At 48.2% G+C, this 20035-nt stretch overlaps 1 protein-coding gene across 2 annotated transcripts in view; it reads right to left on the bottom strand.

The window, feature by feature from the left end:
- The window catches only part of LOC132905203 (neurogenic locus Notch protein), a 185034-nt gene that overhangs the window by 83936 nt on the left and 81063 nt on the right, over positions 1-20035 (bottom strand). The window contains exons 1-2 of one of the 2 annotated variants that reach the window (XM_060956248.1): positions 16625-17028; positions 15266-15399 (exon numbers count right to left, since the gene is read on the bottom strand). In XM_060956248.1, coding sequence (XP_060812231.1) covers positions 15266-15399; positions 16625-16674 — 184 coding nt within the window. In that variant the 5' untranslated portion in view covers positions 16675-17028. Of the gene's footprint in view, positions 1-15265; positions 15400-16624; positions 17029-20035 lie in introns of those variants that run through there. The other variant, XM_060956247.1, reaches the window with a different exon arrangement.

Raw genomic sequence — 20035 nt, forward strand, 5'->3', positions numbered from 1 at the left:
CTCGCGATTGGTATTAGTAGCGCGTGGGTTCGTCGTGCGATTCGATCGACCGGTAAGTTTTGAAAGCGCCTAGAACCGCGGGAAAGTACGCGAACGTTATTCGCGCGGTGACCCGATACAAAGAGAGTTTGGAATCGCGCGTGAGAGGACGCAGGACATTGTATCCTGGTACGGAGACGGTAGAAAGAGGAGAGAGAGCCAAAGAGAGCGCGATCAGCGCGGATTGGCCGCCATTCCGCGAACTTGTAAACCAAACGACGGATCGCAAATGGAGAAACAGAAAGGACCCTGTGCACCACGAGGAAGCCCATATACGCGGTAACCCTCGGTCAGCCGTTACCTCGTCTCGTCCCCCTTTCTTGCTCTCGCTCTCTTTATACGTACTCGCTTCCCTCGGGACGATGGTACTACGAAAAAACGTACGGTAATTAAGGAAGATAGGAATCGCCTCTTAAATCGCTCTTAACCGCCGCGAGTCCACCTCCGCCGTGGGTAACCTCTGGCTGGATAACTACCTGCTTCTTCGCCCCTTTCTCTTTCCCCGATCCTCGTCTTCCCTCCTTCTGCTTCTTGCATCTTCGCCTCCGAGGTTACTCGAGCCACTGCTAGAGATATCTGCATCTCGCTGGTGCTTGCCCCTGTCCCCCATACGGCAAATAAATCAGATCGTCGCACGGAGCGGCGTCGCCTGCGCCCTGTGCCGCTCTTATTTCTACTTTATGCTTTATACGAGCAAAGAGAGGGGAAGAGGAGAGAGAGAGAGAGAGAGAGGACCGGCCCTGTCTGTACCTGGTCCTGTATGCACGGTAATGTACACAAGTCGCGCGTCTATACCCTATACTTTATGCTCTATACTCTACACTCTATACTCTATACTCTGTACTACTATAGGATGGGTACTCCGCCTCGTTCGCATCTCCTTCGATATGTGCGTGGGTTAGAAAGCACCGTTACCGCACGACCGAGAAATTCCATCTGTCCCGAGGCGGCTCGAGTCGAGTCGTACTCGACTCGGAAATTGGACGCTTTCTCGGTATGCCTGTGCACTGTTGCAGAGTCCGCGGAATCACCGGCTCTCGTCTCGTACGAGATGAGCTCGATTAAAATTAATAAGCGCCTACTGCCAGCTGCGTCTGCATGCTGATCGACCGAGGCTAGGTGCTAACGAGGTTATTCTTCTCGCAGCTTCGTAAAGGTCTCCTCTCTGCGAGCGGTAGCCCTGACGACCCTCTTTTATTTACCATGGTCTTAACGGTTGTTGGGAGAGCCGGCACGGACATTAGTTGGAATTGGTTTGGGGAACGAAGCTCGACGGTGTTATTTGGAAAAGAAGGTAGGATGGTTGCAAGGGAGAAAGGTAAGGTGGAAAAAATTGCAACTACGTGCGCTCCAAGATTCGAGCGGTTGATATAACAAAGTTTATAAAGACTACCTTCCAACTAAATCGATGTTTCAGGTTTTCAGCGAATTCTTGATTGTTTGATTTATTTACTTATTTATCAGTTATTTATTTATCGGCACTTGGGTTTCGGAAATACAGCTCAACTATGTCCAAGAAAACTCTACATCTGGTCTTTTAGTTTTCTCAAGCACCGAGAAGCCATCGACAGCGTATAGACAAAAGACTGGGTCGAAGGCAGATCACAAACGGCACACAGGCAACGTTGGCTTCAGGCTTTTCGATCGTATTTAAAATATATTTTCTACCTTACGATTTATTCACGCGTTCCTTTGTTCGCATACGTTTGCCCCCGAAATATTATCAAGAATAACTCTTGTAAGCGGTGAGCGTAGAACAAACGCGCACTTACACGATTAAAGATTCCTCGTTTCGTCGAAGATTTCACGCTATATGATCATAAACCGTTGGATTTGGAACATCGACGCGTTGGTTGCTCGTTCGTTTCCTCTAGCTACTATAAAAGATTGGCGAAAGGAAACGGGTACGCGTATCTCTGTCGTGCTATCGGAGATTTCAGCGGGCAGATGCGGTCTACCCTTTGACCAAGCTCGGCCGAAGCTTCGCCGAGAATGCGAACGCTTGGGTAGAAAGTCGATGGGGAGAGATCCGTCGCGGATACGATCGGCAGCTCGCAGGGGCGCGTGAAGCACGCCCGGAGGATGCGTATACGCGAGGTGATGCGTCAATTACGGGCGGAACGAGGTTTCGGCTAGCGCGAGACCATCCGGTCTGCTCCCAGAGAAACGTATTTCACGAGAGGCCGTTAACGAGATCGCTGTCGTCTCGGAACCGCGGTTGCTCGTCGCCGTAGTCTTATTTTTATTTCTTCGCTAAACTTTCGCAGAGAAAGGAGAGAGAGAAAGCGCGAGCAAAGAAGCAGCGAGGGAAGAAGCAACGAGAGAACGGAGCAGAGAGGCTGGAGAAGCTGGAATATTCCCCTATCTTGGGTTTCAGGGTCAGAATCGTGTTCCAATTAGATGCCACGACCAGACTGCGCATTTTTCACCTGTTCACCTCCCTTCGCTCTCTTCCACCGTGGCCTATCGTCGTGTTGCACAGCTCGCAACCCTCGGTCCTCGCAACAGAGGAACACACCGGTGCGCTCCAACTTCTAGTCCCCAAGGTTCTAATAGGGGCTGCATGGAGGAACCGCGCGGACATATAAAACCAGATACGTTATATAATGCATCCTGCGGCAAATACGTGAGCATGCATTTTAGCGGTAGCCAGGGTCATTAGGAGCGTGCCTCGGAACCGTGCGGCTACGAGCTTGACCCTTCTAGCGTATCGAACAACCAAGACAAAAGGGCAGCTAACGTAATTAGCCCGACGATATTAATTTTTGCACGCTTATCGGCGCGATCGACCCGCGATGAGAATTAACGCCGCTCGTGACGAAACTGGTCCATTATCTATCAACTCGAACGCTATCTCGAAGGAGCAGATCTTTGAAAATCGATTTTCTTCTCCAATTATCAAAGTTATAGATGTTCGAAGACCTTTTTTTCCGGATAGATATTACCCGTACTCGACGAAATCCTAAATTCTCTGTCATATTTTTTCTAATTAAAAAAATTTTTTTCTAATTATGTCACGGAGTGACAAACACGCTGCAAGTCCGTTCGCGCCTATTTTTATGTATCCGACGGTTATATAGATAAATTAGATGTATATGATAATATTACATTTTCTAACAAATTCCGACGTTGTCGCTTTATCTTTTGAAAGGCTGGATATTTTTGAAAAAAGAAGCAAACTATATCGATTCGAAGCGATCGTGTGAGAATCCTCTCGCAGGCAGACGCAATCGACGATGCTTGTTCATTAAACCGAGACTCCCTAACGTCTAACGATTTCGTTAATTAGTCGAGTCATAATTCTAACTTCACTTCCGTTCGTTCGTACGTAGCGAACTATATATTTTGCGGATTACTCGTTCCCACCACCTACTCCCTGCTTTCTCACGCGTTAAACGAATTTTTCATTTTTACCGCGCCTTTTTCCGTAGACCAATTCGGACGCGAATCTTTCGAATTCTCCGTTTACGATAACGATGTGCGCTTCCGTTTACATGCGTACATACGTATTATAATAAAAGGTAATAAAAGAAAAAGCGGGTCGAGCGACTTTCCCATAGATGGCTGTTGCCGCTGATAATCGTAGTTCTACGAGCGATTTCGCGAAACGCCTTTCAGAAATCGACGTACCAGTAAATAAGATCGTTGCGGAGCGCGGCGTCGCGATTGTCTCGGCCCTATTTTTTCCTCGCCGGTAATTATCGCACGCAATTTTCACCGTTCGCGATCCGCCAATTAGCGGCGGCATCGAACATTTTCTCATGAACGAACGTTGCCAGCCAATTACACGGGAAGCCTCTTCCCACATCTGTATTGCGATAGAGGCATCGTTCGCTCGTTCTCAAACTCGTTTACACTTCGCACGCGTAACCATTATTTTACTAATTAATCGAATATCGGTCAACTATGAACGAAAGCTACGGTCGTTCGTGAAAAAATAAGCTTCGCGAAGCCTAAACACGAGATTTCGAGTGCGACGTACGATTTTTCGTTTATCTATCTATTTATATGTTTGTTTGTTTATCGTAACGTTTGCCCTTCGACGTAGGGCGACCTATTTATTTATCGCTACCTCACTGACCGTACCAACCGTGCTGGAAGTTTGTCAAGAACCTCTTTGGAATTTGATTGCTTACTTATGCCATTTTCGCGAGGTAAATAAATCTGTAGAAAATGAAATCGGAAAAGTCGCAAAAAGCGGACGTAACGCGTAGAAGGTACACGGTTACGCGAGCGATACAACTTGATAGAACGTGCGGACAAAGATGTAACGCTGAAAACACTGTCCGTAACGAATGAAAAGCAGAAGAAAAATGGACTCGCGTTAACCGAGAAGAACAGGCCCGAACGAGTCACAATGGAAAGCAGGAACGATAACAACGAATGAAGTAAGAAAAGACGAGCGACTCTATTCAACGAAAATCCTCTTTCTTCGTTCCATTCAACCGGCTCCTATGTATGTTCTTTATTTCGCGTCTCGGCCATGGTCTGGCTTAACGAATCGCCGCGCCGACCGTGACCATGACGCGATTAGACGCCAAGACTCTTCCAGACGACAGGAAATCGCTCGTTGATGCCATCTAATCCACGAATCGAGAACGTTCGTCGATCGCGATCAACGGGTTCTAAGAGCCTAAGAGAGCTTACGGAGATGGTTGGTCGTTGGAAAGAGAAGCGCAGAAACGAGGAAGGAAAGAAAAAGGAAAGACGAATCGATATCGATATTATATCGCTGTATCGTCCAACACGTCTTATAATTATTCTCGTAGTGGTTAAAAGAAAGCTGCCTGGGTAAGATGTGTTTGGACGCGGCGGTTGAAATTTACGAGGAGGAAACGCACGATGGAACGTGCTTAACCTCGAGTTGCGTAAGGAACGATAGCATGTGATTGGGACGCGCGATAAACAGTCGCGATGCATCAACCCGTGATTAGCATCTATCCTGACAACGAATTCGTAATTGGATATATTAAAACGACGTAATTCTGCGCAAGAACGAGGAATCGGCAAGGAAAATGTAGCTTTCTTAGAGAAAGAATGCGACGAAATCGGTGGAAGATGGTGTTCAGCAGTGAAAACGGATTACGCTGCTTCGTATAATTTCCGAAAACGGACATCACCGATTTAGAAAGAGGTACGCGTGTTTCAGCTTACAGGAAATGCTCGAAATGCTCGAATCGAGCCATCGAACCAGCGATTCGAAACATCCATCGGAAAGGAATTTCTGCCAGCGAAGTTATATGCTTATACTTTGAGATCGAACGCAATAACGCGAATTTGTAACGAGCTGAGAATCGCGATCGAGGAGAATTTCCGGTAGACACGCGTGCGAATGGATCGCGTGTCTCGGCCACGAAGATTTGTTAAACCGTCCCAGAGAATCTTGTTTCTCGGGAAGAACCCGACGTGATTAACAGTCGCGGCTGCTCTAACGTGCGATCGCTGCCGTTCGATTTAGTCGCGGTTAGTCGTTTTCCGGAATCTCGGAGAATTCCTGCTTTCGGACGTTGGCTGATAATGCCACGGATAAGAACGTTGTCTAACTTATGTGCGATTTCTCCTATCGGGAAGAGATATAATACTACTAGTCTTGACCAGCCTTGGGGGCCCGAGAATTTCTCTCATTTGGAATCCCAGTTCTTATACGTCGTTAATCGCGATGTTATACATCCTTGATATAACACGTCGAAATTACCGAACACGAACGCTTCACGAGGAAAATTCGTCGGATCTCATTAAAAAAAAGATGGACGATTTTTGAAAAGTACTGTAAAAAAAGAAAAGAAAAAAAAAAAAGAAAAAGATAGAAAAAGGCCAGCTCGTTCCACGTTGTACGACCGATTGTAAAGCGATTGCTCGAAATTAACATTCGAAATACTCTCGCTGCGAACGAAAGACTATTGGCGAATAAAAAGTGGTCGAACAAACCAGCGGTAATTAAACTTTCTTTAACCGATTAATTTGCCGGTGACTCGACCACCTATGGTTCGAAGAGGGAAAAAAGAGAGGAGCGTGGGAGGCGGTCACGTTTGAAGGACGATATCGAAACGGCGGATCGTTGGGGATGCGCTCGTGCACGTTGCACATGTTCCTCTCTAATCTTTGGGACTCGCGACTTCCTCGGGCTGTCTCTCCGCGCTCACGGATCCACCGGAGAGAACCTTGGATTTCTCCTCCTTCTCATTTTTCTTGCTTGTACTCTCTTACTATCCGGCTAACGACCGCTATCTCAGGCATCGCGAAATAATGAAATTACGCGAAAAAGGGACGGCCGCGGCTGGCCACGTCGGACCACGCTCGAGAGCTTTTTTGTCAGTGCTGGCGGATGTTAACGACGCCGTGTTCATAGAAATAGATCTAGCACGAGGTGGTTTCGCTCGAGGAGCAAACGCGTGTTCCTCGCATAGTACCCTGCAGGTAATATAATTCGCTATCTGGAGCTAATCTTCGAGACCGTAAATATTCCAGCGTAATAACGTTCCGTATAAAAATATCGAAATAGAATGTAGACGGTAATGACAATAAAAATAAAAAAGATACGCAAGTACGTTCGAAATATCAAATTACGGAAAATTACGTACGTAGAAGAGATTCGTTCAATGGTAGTTACCTGTTTCCGGTAACTGGAATCCGTGACATTTAGGAAACCGACGTCTCCTCTCGTCAGAAATTCCATCGTTTCGCACGTCCGCGTTATTTCAAAGTTTTATCGAGAATCACAATGTCGCGGTCTAACTATGGTAGAAACGAATTTTTGCACGCGCGTTCTAACGTACCAGAGACAGAGCGAGGAATATTTTTTTCGAGGAACCGTCGTCGCGATGAGAATTATCGCGTTCCACGATGACGAGACCGATAATCGCGGCAAGGAAAGGAGAAACGAGGTAACGACAACGGCCGGCACTGCTCGAAAGTTACCTGCAGTTGCTGTTTCGAGCGTAGCATAATTTCCGAGAGCGGAAGGAGAAGAAAGATGGTGGACGTTGCGATACGGGACCTAATGGCGAGCCAAGTCTTTTCACCGAGCCACGAACGCGCTTCGATATATCACAGTGGCCGGTAAAACAGAGAACAGCGCTTCCCTTTGTAGACGGTTTATGATCCTTTTACGATTAATACGACCGACAGAGTCCACGCGGCAACGGAAACGATCCCTCGTTTCGCCACGGCACGATCTTTCTTCGAAGCGGGATAGTAGCCGAATGCTCGCTAATTAGGGGCAATACGCTGCGGTAAATCTCGCGGCAACCGATTTTCCCTCGACTAACGTTAATTTTTTACGATTAGTAATCGAATCTCGCGAAATGAAATTTAAGTCTGACAGCGGTACGGATTCTACGACTCGGCGTCGATGGCTATTATCCATGCTTCGTGCACGATATTGTTCCATGGTACGCTCGGATAGGTGGAAGAGATTTTTCAAATTTACAGAGAAATTCGAGGGACGCGTAAAAGTCGGGACCGAAGGACGAAACGCGTGCATGCGCCACGTCCAAGGCGGGGCATAAAGTTAGCCAGTGTTGGTCTTTATGGAAACACGCAGGCACCCGGAGGCAAAGGTCGAGCGACTTTTACGGGGATGACCTCGCGGAAACAACGCTCTGTGACACTTGCTACGCATCGTCACGAGTCACCTCGGACTTATACGCGTATATATATATATACACGCGCGTACACGTTTCTTCCTTGCCCACGTAAAAGATACGCGTGTATCTCGTTATTGCGTATGCATATTCCGAAACGGGGGAACAAGCATAGCTCGTACGCGGTTTGCGACTCGAAAGGGAGGAGCGAATCTTGGCGAAAGAGTTCGATAAATAGCAGCGCCATTTCTTTCTCGTGATTTTTTGATCGTGATTAGGAAGAGGGAAAAGCAAGTTTTTCATTTCGAAGACGATAATTTCATTTATTCGAGTAAGAAAGTACGCGGCAAGATAAAAGGCCGAAAAGAGGGACGATCTCGACGAGAACCGGCGGATACGTATGTACGTACTGGAATCGTTTGTTCTTACCAAACTCGAAGTATATCGAGCGACGAACCTTTGCGACGAAACACAGTAGCCAGTTAGTAGTTAATCGCCATTCGCATTAACGGATGACTGGTACGCGAGCGACGCGTGGATAATCGCCACAGCCCCGTGCCATCAGCGATCTTGGGTGCGTTAATGCTTACGGCCTAGTCAAGAAAATTGCGTTCGCGCCAGCGAATACTCGCCATTTGCATATCTCGAACCCGGAAGAAAAGCGTCGGCTCGTTTCGCCCAGCCCCGTATCGAAAATAATTACAAACGGTATGCGCACAACTGGTTCTCGACAATGTCGATGACCCTCGACCCTCGATAAACGCAACGCTCGTACCATTTTTACCGTTTCATTCTGAGGGAAAAAGAAAAAAACAGTACCATCGAAATTCAGACGATTTCATCCATCATCGATTTAAATCTGGCAGATAATCGAACTATCCGACCGACTCATCGTCCAGGACCAGGAAGAAAGACACGTGAAAGGGCGAACGTATAGAAATGATCGGGGTAGCGATCAAAGGTGCGTGGCTCCGGTACGTGAGCGCATCTACGTAACTATATTTAATAAGGGACCGGATAGAGCACACGAGGGGGGAGAGGGAGAGAGAGAGAGAGAGAGAGAGAAAGAGGGAAAGAAGAATCGAGCAGAACCTGATATGGTAATGGTAAAATATGAAGAGTACGAGAGGGCTGGCGAGTTCGTAGATGGTATCGAAAGCGAGGAATAACAACCGATGGAAAAAGAGCAGACCGAGAAAAAGGAGGAGGTTACGAAGATATAGAAGAAGAGGAAGAAGAAGAAGAAGAAAAAGAAGAGGAAGACGAAAAGGCAGAGAGGAAGAGGACGAAAAAGAGGAACAAGATACTGGCGTACCGCGTTGCGGCTTTACGAGCAAGTCAATGACTCTGTACGGTCTTCGTGGGCCCCTGGAACGACTTTCAGCAGGCCGCTAAAGCAAACGCGGTCTCCTTCTACGGGGTGTGGTCCCCTTTCTATGCAGATCGTCCCCCCCCCATCTGCCTAGCACCCCCACTGTATCGATCGGGCCCATTGTTTCGCCGGAGGAATCCTTCGCATCTGCTTGATTCGACCAAATGTTTCATCACTGGCCAGCGAATCGTCGCGTTCGAGGTCGATCGAAAGAATTCTCGATACGATTTACATAAACCTATTCTACTCTTCTCCGACTGGCTGGAAAAGCTTTTCTGCGCTTTAGTTTTCTAATTCAATCGATTCTTTGCCACCAAGTACGTTGCTCTCGCGTTAACAAATTACTACGAACCCTGCATACGTTTCTGGTTATCTCCTTCGTAATGTGGCGCGCTAACTAAAACAGCGATTTGAAATTGGCATTTCGAGAAGATGCTGTATCTACGAGCAGCAAAGTTTCGAACGCGTGCAATTCCACAATCCGTCTTCGTCGATGAAAGTTTCTCGACTAGCTCGCGACAAATTAGCCACAAGCCCCGTGCCAATCGGTACAACGCATCGACGCATCAACGCGGCGAGCAATCGCTCTTGTCGGTTTATTTTTCGAAACGCGTCGCCTCTATCGTCGCTCCGGATCGAATCGGATCCGCTCGTCTCGTCCGCCGTTCGAATACGCATGCAAATACGTCATGTCTGTCGCCGATCGTTATTGAGATTCAACGGACGCGTTAAATTAATCCAGATTTATATCCCCGAGCGAGACACGCACGGAGAACACACGGAAGAAGCGAACGCACGATGAGGCGCGGTCGATTCTCCACCGACTGCTACCCATGGCTACTCCATCGTGTCCAGAGAGCTCGGTTTACACCGCGTGGGTGTGGATTTATCATTCCTTTCTCCTGGAGAGAGATATCCGAACAAAAGGGACCACGATACCTCTCCCCTTCGGCCGGCGCGAAGGAGGGGCCAGAGTCTTCCGAGAGTTGCGAGAGATCCCGGTCGAGTGGCACTCGTGGATATGGCCCTGTCACGACTCACCTTCCCCGACATAATGGAGCCGCTTATGCCTGACGAGCGGGCTACGGCCCTGCGTTATGCGTCGCTCGCTCCGACTCTCGCCTAGTTCCCCGGAGAACGCTCGCCTCGCAACCCCCGAACTCGAATCGAAAGGGTTCGTAGCCGCATCTGTGCGATTCGTACGAATCGTGAGAAAATCAGTTTCGTCGGAACTTGTCGCGAAGCATCGTTGGACGCGTAAGGCCGTGCGATCGAACGCTAACGTCGCCAGTCCACGAGTATCTCTCGATGGGATAGCGAAGATTGAAATTTTGCAAACGATCATCGAAAGAAAGGAATTTTCGACGTTAAATCTGTCCTTCCATATTTTCTATGATCTCTAACAATCGCTTTTCAACGTACCGATCGTAAGTGACCGTAAGCGATTTCATTGATCGTCCGATATCGTCGAAAGTCGGAACAAGTTTCGTTTTGTTTCAGGATATACAGACTCGTTGTCCGAAAAGGATAGAAGCGTTTTCGGCTAACGAGCGAAAAATAGATTCTTTTCTTTTCTTTTAGTTTCGAGGAAAGCGCGTTCGATTATTGTTTGCGAGTAACCGATTTAACAGGTAGGTGGAGGATGGATCGAGTTTATACGGAGGCATTCCCGTACAACTGTAGACCGTAGAGTGGAGAGGTACGGGGTACGGATTACTCGGAAATTTGATACGATCCTCCGGGAAATAGTTCTATTACGTTGAGAAAGTCGGGGCACGGTGGACTCGAATAACAAACACGAGACTTTTAGTTGGTAGCCCTAGCTTGTCTAGTTCCGTGGCTCGGACTCATTTATCGTGCCCACGCCAGCTTTTATGAGAACGAAATGCCACCGGTATACCGATATCCTCTCGGTTGCAACCAGCCACGGACAACAACGACCGGTATCTGTCACTGTCGCGAATCACCGCGAGTGAACCGAGAGTCCGAGAGAGTGTACCTCGCAAGCTTTTTTCTTCTATCGCCTCGCATCGTTTTATTCGTTTTTTTTTTTTTTTTTACAGCAACACAGACAGCAGAGAAAAATGTCTTGCCTACTTACGAATCGATTAATAAAGAAAATTAGCCGAAATTACCACTCTGCTTGCGACTCTTTTGTCTTTGCGATATGTACGATATCGTTTCTTCGATTTTACGCGTCACGCCTTCGTCGCTATTTCACCCGAGATAAAGTTAAAATTATCGCCAATCCTATAAAACCATTCCGATTTTATCCGCCAGTTTTAAGAAAGAAGATGTCAAAGTAGCGATCGTTGTCTTGCGAACGAAGAGACAGAAGCAACCGTCGAGATCTCCGTTCTGATAAACAAGTAAGCGGTTGCTGGAAGGGCTGAAACTTGGTTTCGGCACAGCGGCAGCCTTATAGAACTCGGAAGTAGGCTCTAAGGAGTACTGAATCGAAAGGAAAAGACGCGCGTAAGCAGCGAGCAACGAGGAACGAGCGAACGAGCCGAAGGGGCGACGTATCGATAACGGAGCGAAAATAGAGTTAGACGAGCGTTGACAACGTGCGAGAACGGCTGGTACAACGCTGGTACAACTTGTTAAACGTCGTACGCGCATGCTTCGTGTCCAGATGGTCCTGGCTATAAACTATCCGACGCGGCGAGACGAGACGAGGCCGGGCCGAGAGCGAAAGATTTCGTACCGCGTCAGAGATGCACGATTTTATCAATTGAAACCCGTCGAGGTGGAGACTGCTCCGCGAGAACAATGTAACGCGAAGGTGCCGATAAATCACGAACCTTCGCGTCGATCGGCCAAAGAAAACACGAAAGAAGAGGCGAATTATCGTCGCGTAGGCCGCACGGAGGATACACCTCGGTGATAAAACTCGTGTACCGTTGCGAAGATAGCGATGAATATTTCGCGTCAGCCATCTCCACGTTTATCCAACCGTGGTCGTATGTCTGTCTTTCCGTTAGCTAGTGTATTTCCGCTTGTGCATTTACCTAAGTGTGCGGTTTCTTCGTTCGTGGAAAATGTTCTAAAATGACTAGGTTAGTTACCGCTAACGCGAAGAGAAGCAAACATGCGTATGAATAATTAATAATTAAGCAAGGTGGAGAAACGTAGAGAAACGGCCACGTTATCGATAAGAGGAAAGGATATAGCGTACTGCGTGACCCTGATCTCTATTTCGTTGGCGAGCCCTACGCGCAAACGGTCGCACGCGTAAAGGCGGCTTGCGTAACGACAGCATCCGAGCAAGGGATCCAGAATGGCGAAAGCAACGCGTGTCCCCAACTCGCGCCACTCTTCCGTTTCTACAACCCCAGCGTTCCACATCACGTTCACGCAGGGTACGCACTTTATGCTCGTGTGTTGGCATAAATCAGCTGGAACGCGTATAACTGTCCGGCAAGTTCTTCCTCCGCTCGTTTCGCCGCTCGGCCAGGCCTCCACGCGCTCGCATGAATCGCGTTCTCGCGTTCTCGCGTTCTCGTGTTTTCCGCGACAAGAGTCGCGCCTCTGCGTGACCATGTACCACGCGATCTTCGGACACCGGTTCGATCGAATTCCACCCACAGATTCACGGAGGGTGAAGACGCACGATGACTGGTTGGAAGCACCGTTTCTTCTATCGTTTCCTACAGATACAACTCTATGAAACCGCGGAATTTGCGGCCGCGGGTACGTGAAGGGGAAAAGCGAGTTAATCGCCGGGGCACACGATATCGCGATCGAGGAACGTAGGAACGTAGGAACGTAGTACGTCTCTTTGGTTGTGGTCTCGTTCGTCGCGTCGCGTCGATGCGATTAACGACTTTTCCATTTAGAGGACAAGACGAAAAACAGAAGCACGTTGGTCGTAGATAGCTAGAGAAAACGAGCGAGTCTCCTCCTTTTACCCGCTATCTCGGCCAAGCGGACGATTGATCTATGGGCGTGCGGTTAATCGTTTAACCGGCGCTCGATAGAGCGGTTTCTAATTAGCGGAATGGAATGGAGGAGGCGTGATCGGATCCGTCGACCAGGAAAATCTGCAGCCGGTCGAGGTCGTTCTTGGCAAAAGGGGCGACGTTCTCGATGCTCTTGCACAAGACAGAAAACGTGCCGATACGATAACGGAGGAACGAAAAGGGAGGACAGGTACGGAACAGGCGAAAGGAAGGTGACTTCTGCGCGGCACGAAACGAAGAAGAAACGCTGCGGACGAAGAAGCGGAGAAAGCGGAATGCTACAAATTGAACCATTACGACTACCTAATACCTATGCGACCAAATCGTCGAAGAGAAGCCAATCCCAAGAGGTGCAGTCCCGTAGCCAACCAAGGAATGGTTGCAATCTCGTTCTTCGCGAATGCCTGCAGCGGCTGGCTACTCTTTCGCGAAAAGCAACCGTCCGGCAAAAACGCTGTAGCTGGTCCGTCCAACGAACGTCCGAGTTGGTAAAGCTTCACGGTAAAGAAACAAACGGAGGGGCAGCGGCAAAAGGAGAGGGACGAGAAGGAAAGAAAGTACGATTCGTGGATGGAAGAAATTGGAGAACCGACTGCGTGTAAGGTCGATGCAAATTGAACCGTTACAACCAACTACACGAGCAAATTATTTCGAACGCGCCTGGTCTAGAGAGAGAGAGAGCCGGGCATCGTCTACGGTTAGTTTCTTCCTCGTACGAATGGCAGGAAAAAAGCAACGGCATAACGAAATTCTTTGGGAAAATTACGACAAAATAGAACATTTCGATCGTCCAGGTAATAACTATTCCTGGCGGCGACGAATGTTTTACAAAGGGAACACCGCTGCTGCACCGTCGCAGAATGATAAAGTTTCGTGGTACTGCGATAACTTGGAACGTAGAAGAATCGACGAACAAACTCGACAACGACGACCAAAGGAAGGAAACTGATATCGAGGATATAGTTACGGCCTTGTTCCGAAGCATTTCCTCTATAAAAGGAACGACTTGAACGGCCTATCAACGACCATTTGGAGTACGCGATCCGGACACGCTTCTTACGAGTTTCGATCTCCGCCACTTGTTCGAGCGTCGTGCACTCTGGAAGCTTGCGACCTATCTAAAAGAAATTGTGGCGCCGCGGCCTTGCTAAACGAGAATATCACCGGCCGGTCGAAGGGTAGACCTAAATGTAGAGACGCGACGCGGTGCGACGTAAAAATCGCGAAGCGCGAGAGCAAGTGGCTAGAGCAAGATAGATACGATAAGATGGGATAAAGCGAGAAAACGTGGTAGAAATGTCGGCGAAGCGAGGGAAACTCATCGGGTGAGAGCAGAAGCAGCAAGGTGGAACAGGCCGGGCGCTTCTTTAACGGGAAAAGGCGCGCGCGACCGAAAGCAAAGTAGCGTAAAAGAGGATGGAGGGACGTGGCCGTAGAACGTGGAAGGTGGGGTCGGTCGCCATGGTTGTGGTCCGCCTGGGAACGACAGGACCACGCATTGTGATCCGGCCGGCGAGAAGGCCACGCTAGGCTGACCCTAACTTTACATTAACCATCTACCGTACGTGTACGCGGTACGCGCATAAATGGTCACCATCCCCTGGCTCGAGTCCTACCTGTTGCACCAGCTAATCATTGCCTCACGGACGCGTTCTTTTATCTTCCCTTTCTCCTGTTCGTTTGCCCGGCCATGGGACAAGGTTGCGCAACGGGCCGCCTTTGCGAGACACTGTCTTGCCGTTGCGTCGTAAACAGAGTGGAACGTGGCTTGTTCGAACAGAGGCAACGTTCGTGCGCATGCCGAAACGCTAAATCGCCCTCGCAAAAAGCGATCGACGTACAGCGACCCGATGCGCTTTGTCTCTTTTCGATTCGCGAGAGAGCCGCGAACAAACGGCCCCGAGTATCGCGAGGTCGGCCTCGGGGGAGGAAGACGATTCATCGAAATTTCAAGCACTGGTTTGGTTTTTACTCGAATCGAGATAAAAGAGAGAGATAGAGAGAGAATAAAAACGATAGGAAGCAAAAGATGGTCGGAGATTTTCCACTCTATCGAAATTGAAAGATTCTTTTCACGCGTTTACAAATAATATTCCAAATCCGTCGACTTTAAGCCAATCGAGTCGTGAACTCTTTAACCCAAGCCACGTACCTTGAACCGTTCGAAAGAATCGGTGCGGTTCAAAAGCGAGACGTTTTTCAGAACTCGCAAGTTGCGTACTACCGACAACCTGATTTCATTACGTATATTCGAGAATCAGCCTGGTGATTGAAAGAGTAACTGAAACAGAAACAATTTGAAAACTCACCCTCGGGACAGATGCACTGGTAATCCAAATCGTCGATCTGACGACACGTGCCTCCATTTTTACACGGCGATGGGTCGCAGGGAATATACTCGTTCTCGCAATTTTGGCCAGTGTATCCGCTCGAGCACATGCATCTGCAAATGAAACGCCACTCGTTAAAATCGTTCATCTTTCGAGTGTTTCACGAGAACGAGGATGATCGTTCGATAAAACGGCGATTGGCCGAAGTGATAAATTATCGGTTAATGCTCGCTCGATCAACTCCTGCAGCGCTAATTACACTCTGTGTGTGTGTGTGTTTGTGTTGGACGAACTTCTCGTTAAAAAGAGAGAGAGAGAACAAGACTTGTTTACATAGTTGTATCGAATGTAAAATCAGGTGTTTAAGATTCTCAAAAATACCGCAGATACTTTCGTTATATTTTGTTGTATTTACCAACTAACTAACTATGATACGTGAAATTGCGAGTTGTTATTATTTCTATCGTCCGCACCGGTGCAACCAACGAATACGATGCAACGAGTATTTCTTGTTTCGTTCTTGTTTTGAAATCGAGGCAGAAACGTTTTTGCTTATCCGTCTAATAGGAGTCGATATCGCCGACTTTCGAAGAACAGGATTTATTAACCTGGCGATTGATTCTCCTACGATCTTAAAAACGTTCGATACGATAAAGTTTTCGCATTTTCAGCCATGTACGTCCTATCGAAGTACCGTTTACCGAAATGCCGCATATACTCGAGTAGACGAGCGCAGAAAAGTTACTTACGCGTGGACGTCATACCGGTCAGCGAATCGGAGGATCGTTAATAGGAGGAAAGGCTTCGTTTTATCAGCCAAGACAACGGATGTGAGAAAGTTTTATAGATTTGACAGGACTGACGTGTGCGTTGTTACGGCGGTAAAGATTACCAAGGCGACATCGAACGATGTAAATATCCGATCGACGGACGTAACGCCTCCGACGATAGCGACAGCGATATTTTTTGAGATGTCGCGAAAAATAAGAGTCGGTCTGTGTAAGTACCGCCGGCAATCAAGAACGTGGTTTTAACGAACATAGGACGGAATCGTTTCGATCGATTTCTCACAGTTCTCCCATTCGTTCGCTCTCGTCCGGGCAACGGGAGATCGATAAACCGCGTTAATTATTGGCAGAATCGATACATATTTATAATACCGGTTCTGCCGTAGCGTCGACCTTTTACGCTCGACGCGGTACTTTTTATGCGCATATTTATACACATCTATCGGCAAAAACGTGCGAACTCGACGAATAATTGATGCGCAAGGTGTGCGTGCGTGTGATTTACAAGTAAAATGTGGAAATCGTAGAGTTTAAAGGGACGACAACGCACCTTGAGCCGGTAGCCAGCAGAAGAACCAACAACACACGCGTAAGATACATTTTCGCAGGAAATCGATTGCCCCGGGTCGCAGGACGACGCTCTCCTCATATTTCGACGAAGATTCGTTCGGTGTTCACTTCATTTTTAAGGCTCACCATCGTTAAAACAGCTACTTTCTTTTCATAAACAGCAGAATATCACTATAGAAAAATAAACACATCCACCTGTACACCTTATGCACTAACGGTCGCACGGTATAATACCAAATGCGCGATAATAGCAAATTCACAAGTTCACAGGCCGTTGATTGCACTAGTTTCCTATCACAAACCGTATAGTCGTTGAGCAATAATTATCCAAGCAAAAGCAAACACAGTTTCTTCGGAAGACGTATAAGAGGGGCGATTTTTCCACTACAGAAGGATACCTAGTTTTTTCAGCCAGTACGCTGGTTTATCATCGGCTGGATCCCGTTACGGGCGTGTATGGTGGTGTTCTCCTTGCTGCAACGCGTACACACCACTTTTCATACTTTCATTTTTCCATTTCTTCTTCGAGTCACGTTTCCTATAGCGCGAGAAATATAGCGAGAGAAAAGAGATGGCAAGATCGGAAAAAGAGTAGAAAATTGGCCGAGTCGTCGCGTCGGCGCATAGCGTTTCACACGATTGCACGTGATTGTCCGACGACCAACGACCAGATATAATCCTGGGAAACTTCGGTTGGCGATGTCGTCGATGACGCTACTGTATATTTTCTGACAGCTACTTTCGTCGACGATTCGGACAATCGAACAAACTATGCGAGGTATATGAGGAAAGGAGCTGTACGCGAAGGTTGAAAGTTTAGGACGGGGATTAGGCGAAGGAACGAGAGATACGAGAGCATGACGGTGGAACGGGGGTGCGCGTGTGTGCGTGGTGTATCTCGGCCGTTCCTCGTTCCAGAGAGAGAAACGTCGTGGCAGCCGCTGTTTTCTCACGCTCTTTCTCACGCGTCGTTCTCGATCGTCGTGGCGCGTTTCGCTTCGAACGAAAGAATCGAAAGACGGACGAGGATGATTCGTTTCGGGCGACTACGCCGCGAGTGCTTTAAACGCCCTTAAATTCGCTCAAATTGCCTCTATCCTGTGTTACGTGTCGGTTCGCCGAGAAGCTGGCCATGACGGTTGAACGGAGGGGTACGTAGCGTTGCTGAATCTCGTCTCTCTCGTCATCGTGCTTCCGTCCAGCTGCTCCTTTTCCAGCGCATTTTTCCAACTACCTGTTATCTCCTCTTTCACGAGCCACTCTTTCGCCTAACTTTCCACCAAACACTCTTGCACGACGATTTTACAGAGAACCGATTTCGCTAGCCAAATTTCGCGCAAGGTATCGAAACGCTACGCGCAACGGTTAGCGGGCTTTTCGGAGCGGAGCGTGCCACTTTGAAAATCTCGCAGCAACCGAAGAAATATGCAACGATACGAAATATCGCGACATATAAATCACGGTCGCTTACGAAACGCGATGTACCGTCAGGCCGCCTAGCCACTTGTTTTCGCGCGTATTTACCACAGTCACAGTTGACGAACCGAGGAGGTGAACTCGGCAGAGACACGCGTAAAACGTGTATCGTCCGCAAACGGCCAGCGACAGACTAACCTTACTTTCCAGACTGGGCCGTTCAGAGGGCGCCATCGTCGTCGGCGACCCTCTCTGCTGGCGGTGGCGACGCGACCGACCCCCCACCCCACCCACCCACCCCCCGCCAATGCCGCAGCGAAGCTGTCTATCTTTTTCCAAAGTCCCCTCGGCTCGTTCCGTCGTCCTTCGTTAGTCTTCGACTATGCAGCGTGTTATCCCGCTTTCGCGCATGGCCGTCTCGCCGTCTGCTCCGATCTTCTCGCTTTAGCTACCACCTAGGACCCTGGGTCGTAGGAACGATGCGGAATCATTGCACGCATGAATGCATCTCGCCTCCTCTCTCTTCCTCGCCCTCCTTCATCCACGATAGTGTGCAAGAATTTTGCTAATTCGATGGTTACGCGATATTTCCCTCCGCGTATACACCGAAACATCGCCAAGCCAAATTTGCCGCGTGCCGATCGTTTGCATTTTTTAGCGTTTCTGTCAACGTTTCGTTCGTACACGGCTCCTGACACGGCCCAACGATATATCTGTATTACATCAACTTTTGATTTTTACACTTAAAATTGCGATTCTTTCCATTCGTCCGATCGTGCAACGGTTAATTTCACCGTTCTTGTATTCGTGTAAATTTACACGATGCTCGAAAAATCCGCCCGTATGAATCTTTAATCCGCCCTTATGAATATTTATGCGCCGCGCCGGTCGAGCAAACAGACTATGGGCAAAAGCGTGCCGGAGGCGCAAAAATTCCGATTAAATCTTGTTGACCGGCACACGCTTAACAGCATCTCCGGTGCCGGAGTCTCGAAGCTAGCCAATCGAAAAATTTCATTTCCACTTGTTTACGCGCATTGTTCGAACCGAATGGATTACGCGCACCGTGCAAACCAGACAACAAGGTTTTCGAGGGCTTTCGTATTTCTTCTGACGACCCTCCTTTGTCCTCTCTCTCTCTCTATATATATATAAAAATATATAATGTAATATCTATATGTATATAAATATAATACCGAATACTCCAGCGAGAGCGTGAAATTCGCTTCGCTTACTGTATGGAAAATAGCATCGGCGGACCAAGTACTAGGCGCCTAACTGATAAATCGGAATAAATCGCACAGCCGCTGCTCGGAATATCTCGATCGAACGTTATCAAAGAGCTTATGAAATCCGATTTTTGCAACGTAGTCGTAAAACTAAGGAATCCCCCAGCCAGATCGACGCGAAATATCGTAGCGGCAGCAAATATTTCGCGACCATACATTTCCGCCTCTATGACGAATACGACGGTTTATGCGTTTTACGATTTCTAATAATGTTTTTTCCGCAACGGAATTTTCTTCTTTTTCTCTTATATCAAATCGAATACGACCGAATACGACAACTGCGTCATTATCCTTGACTTTTTAACAAATTTTATCGCTGTTCCGTAAAGATCGTTATCGTTATCTCAAAGAGCGAAGCGACGTCTTATACGTATTTGGAGCAGATCAGGAGCGAGGTAAACCCTTTGGATGCGAGGATTCGCGATCCTCGATCGAGAAGAATATAAATCATTTCCATATCGCAGTCGGTGCTATTCGGTGCTTCTCGACCGTTGTCCGTCAATTGTTGGATTCGGTAGGCATCGAGAAAGACGCGTAAAATGGTGCTGGTTCCCTACCGACCGTTGGTCGAGCACGCGGTAGACGAATCGGCGAAGGGCTTGCTTGGCCGCGCGTCGATGTTTACGCGTCTCCGTTCTATGATTCGTATGGGGTGCTTGGACGCGACAGAAGCAAGTTCCAGAGCG

Source organism: Bombus pascuorum, chromosome 3 (genome assembly GCF_905332965.1).
Source record: "Bombus pascuorum chromosome 3, iyBomPasc1.1, whole genome shotgun sequence".
NCBI lineage: Eukaryota > Metazoa > Arthropoda > Insecta > Hymenoptera > Apidae > Bombus > Bombus pascuorum.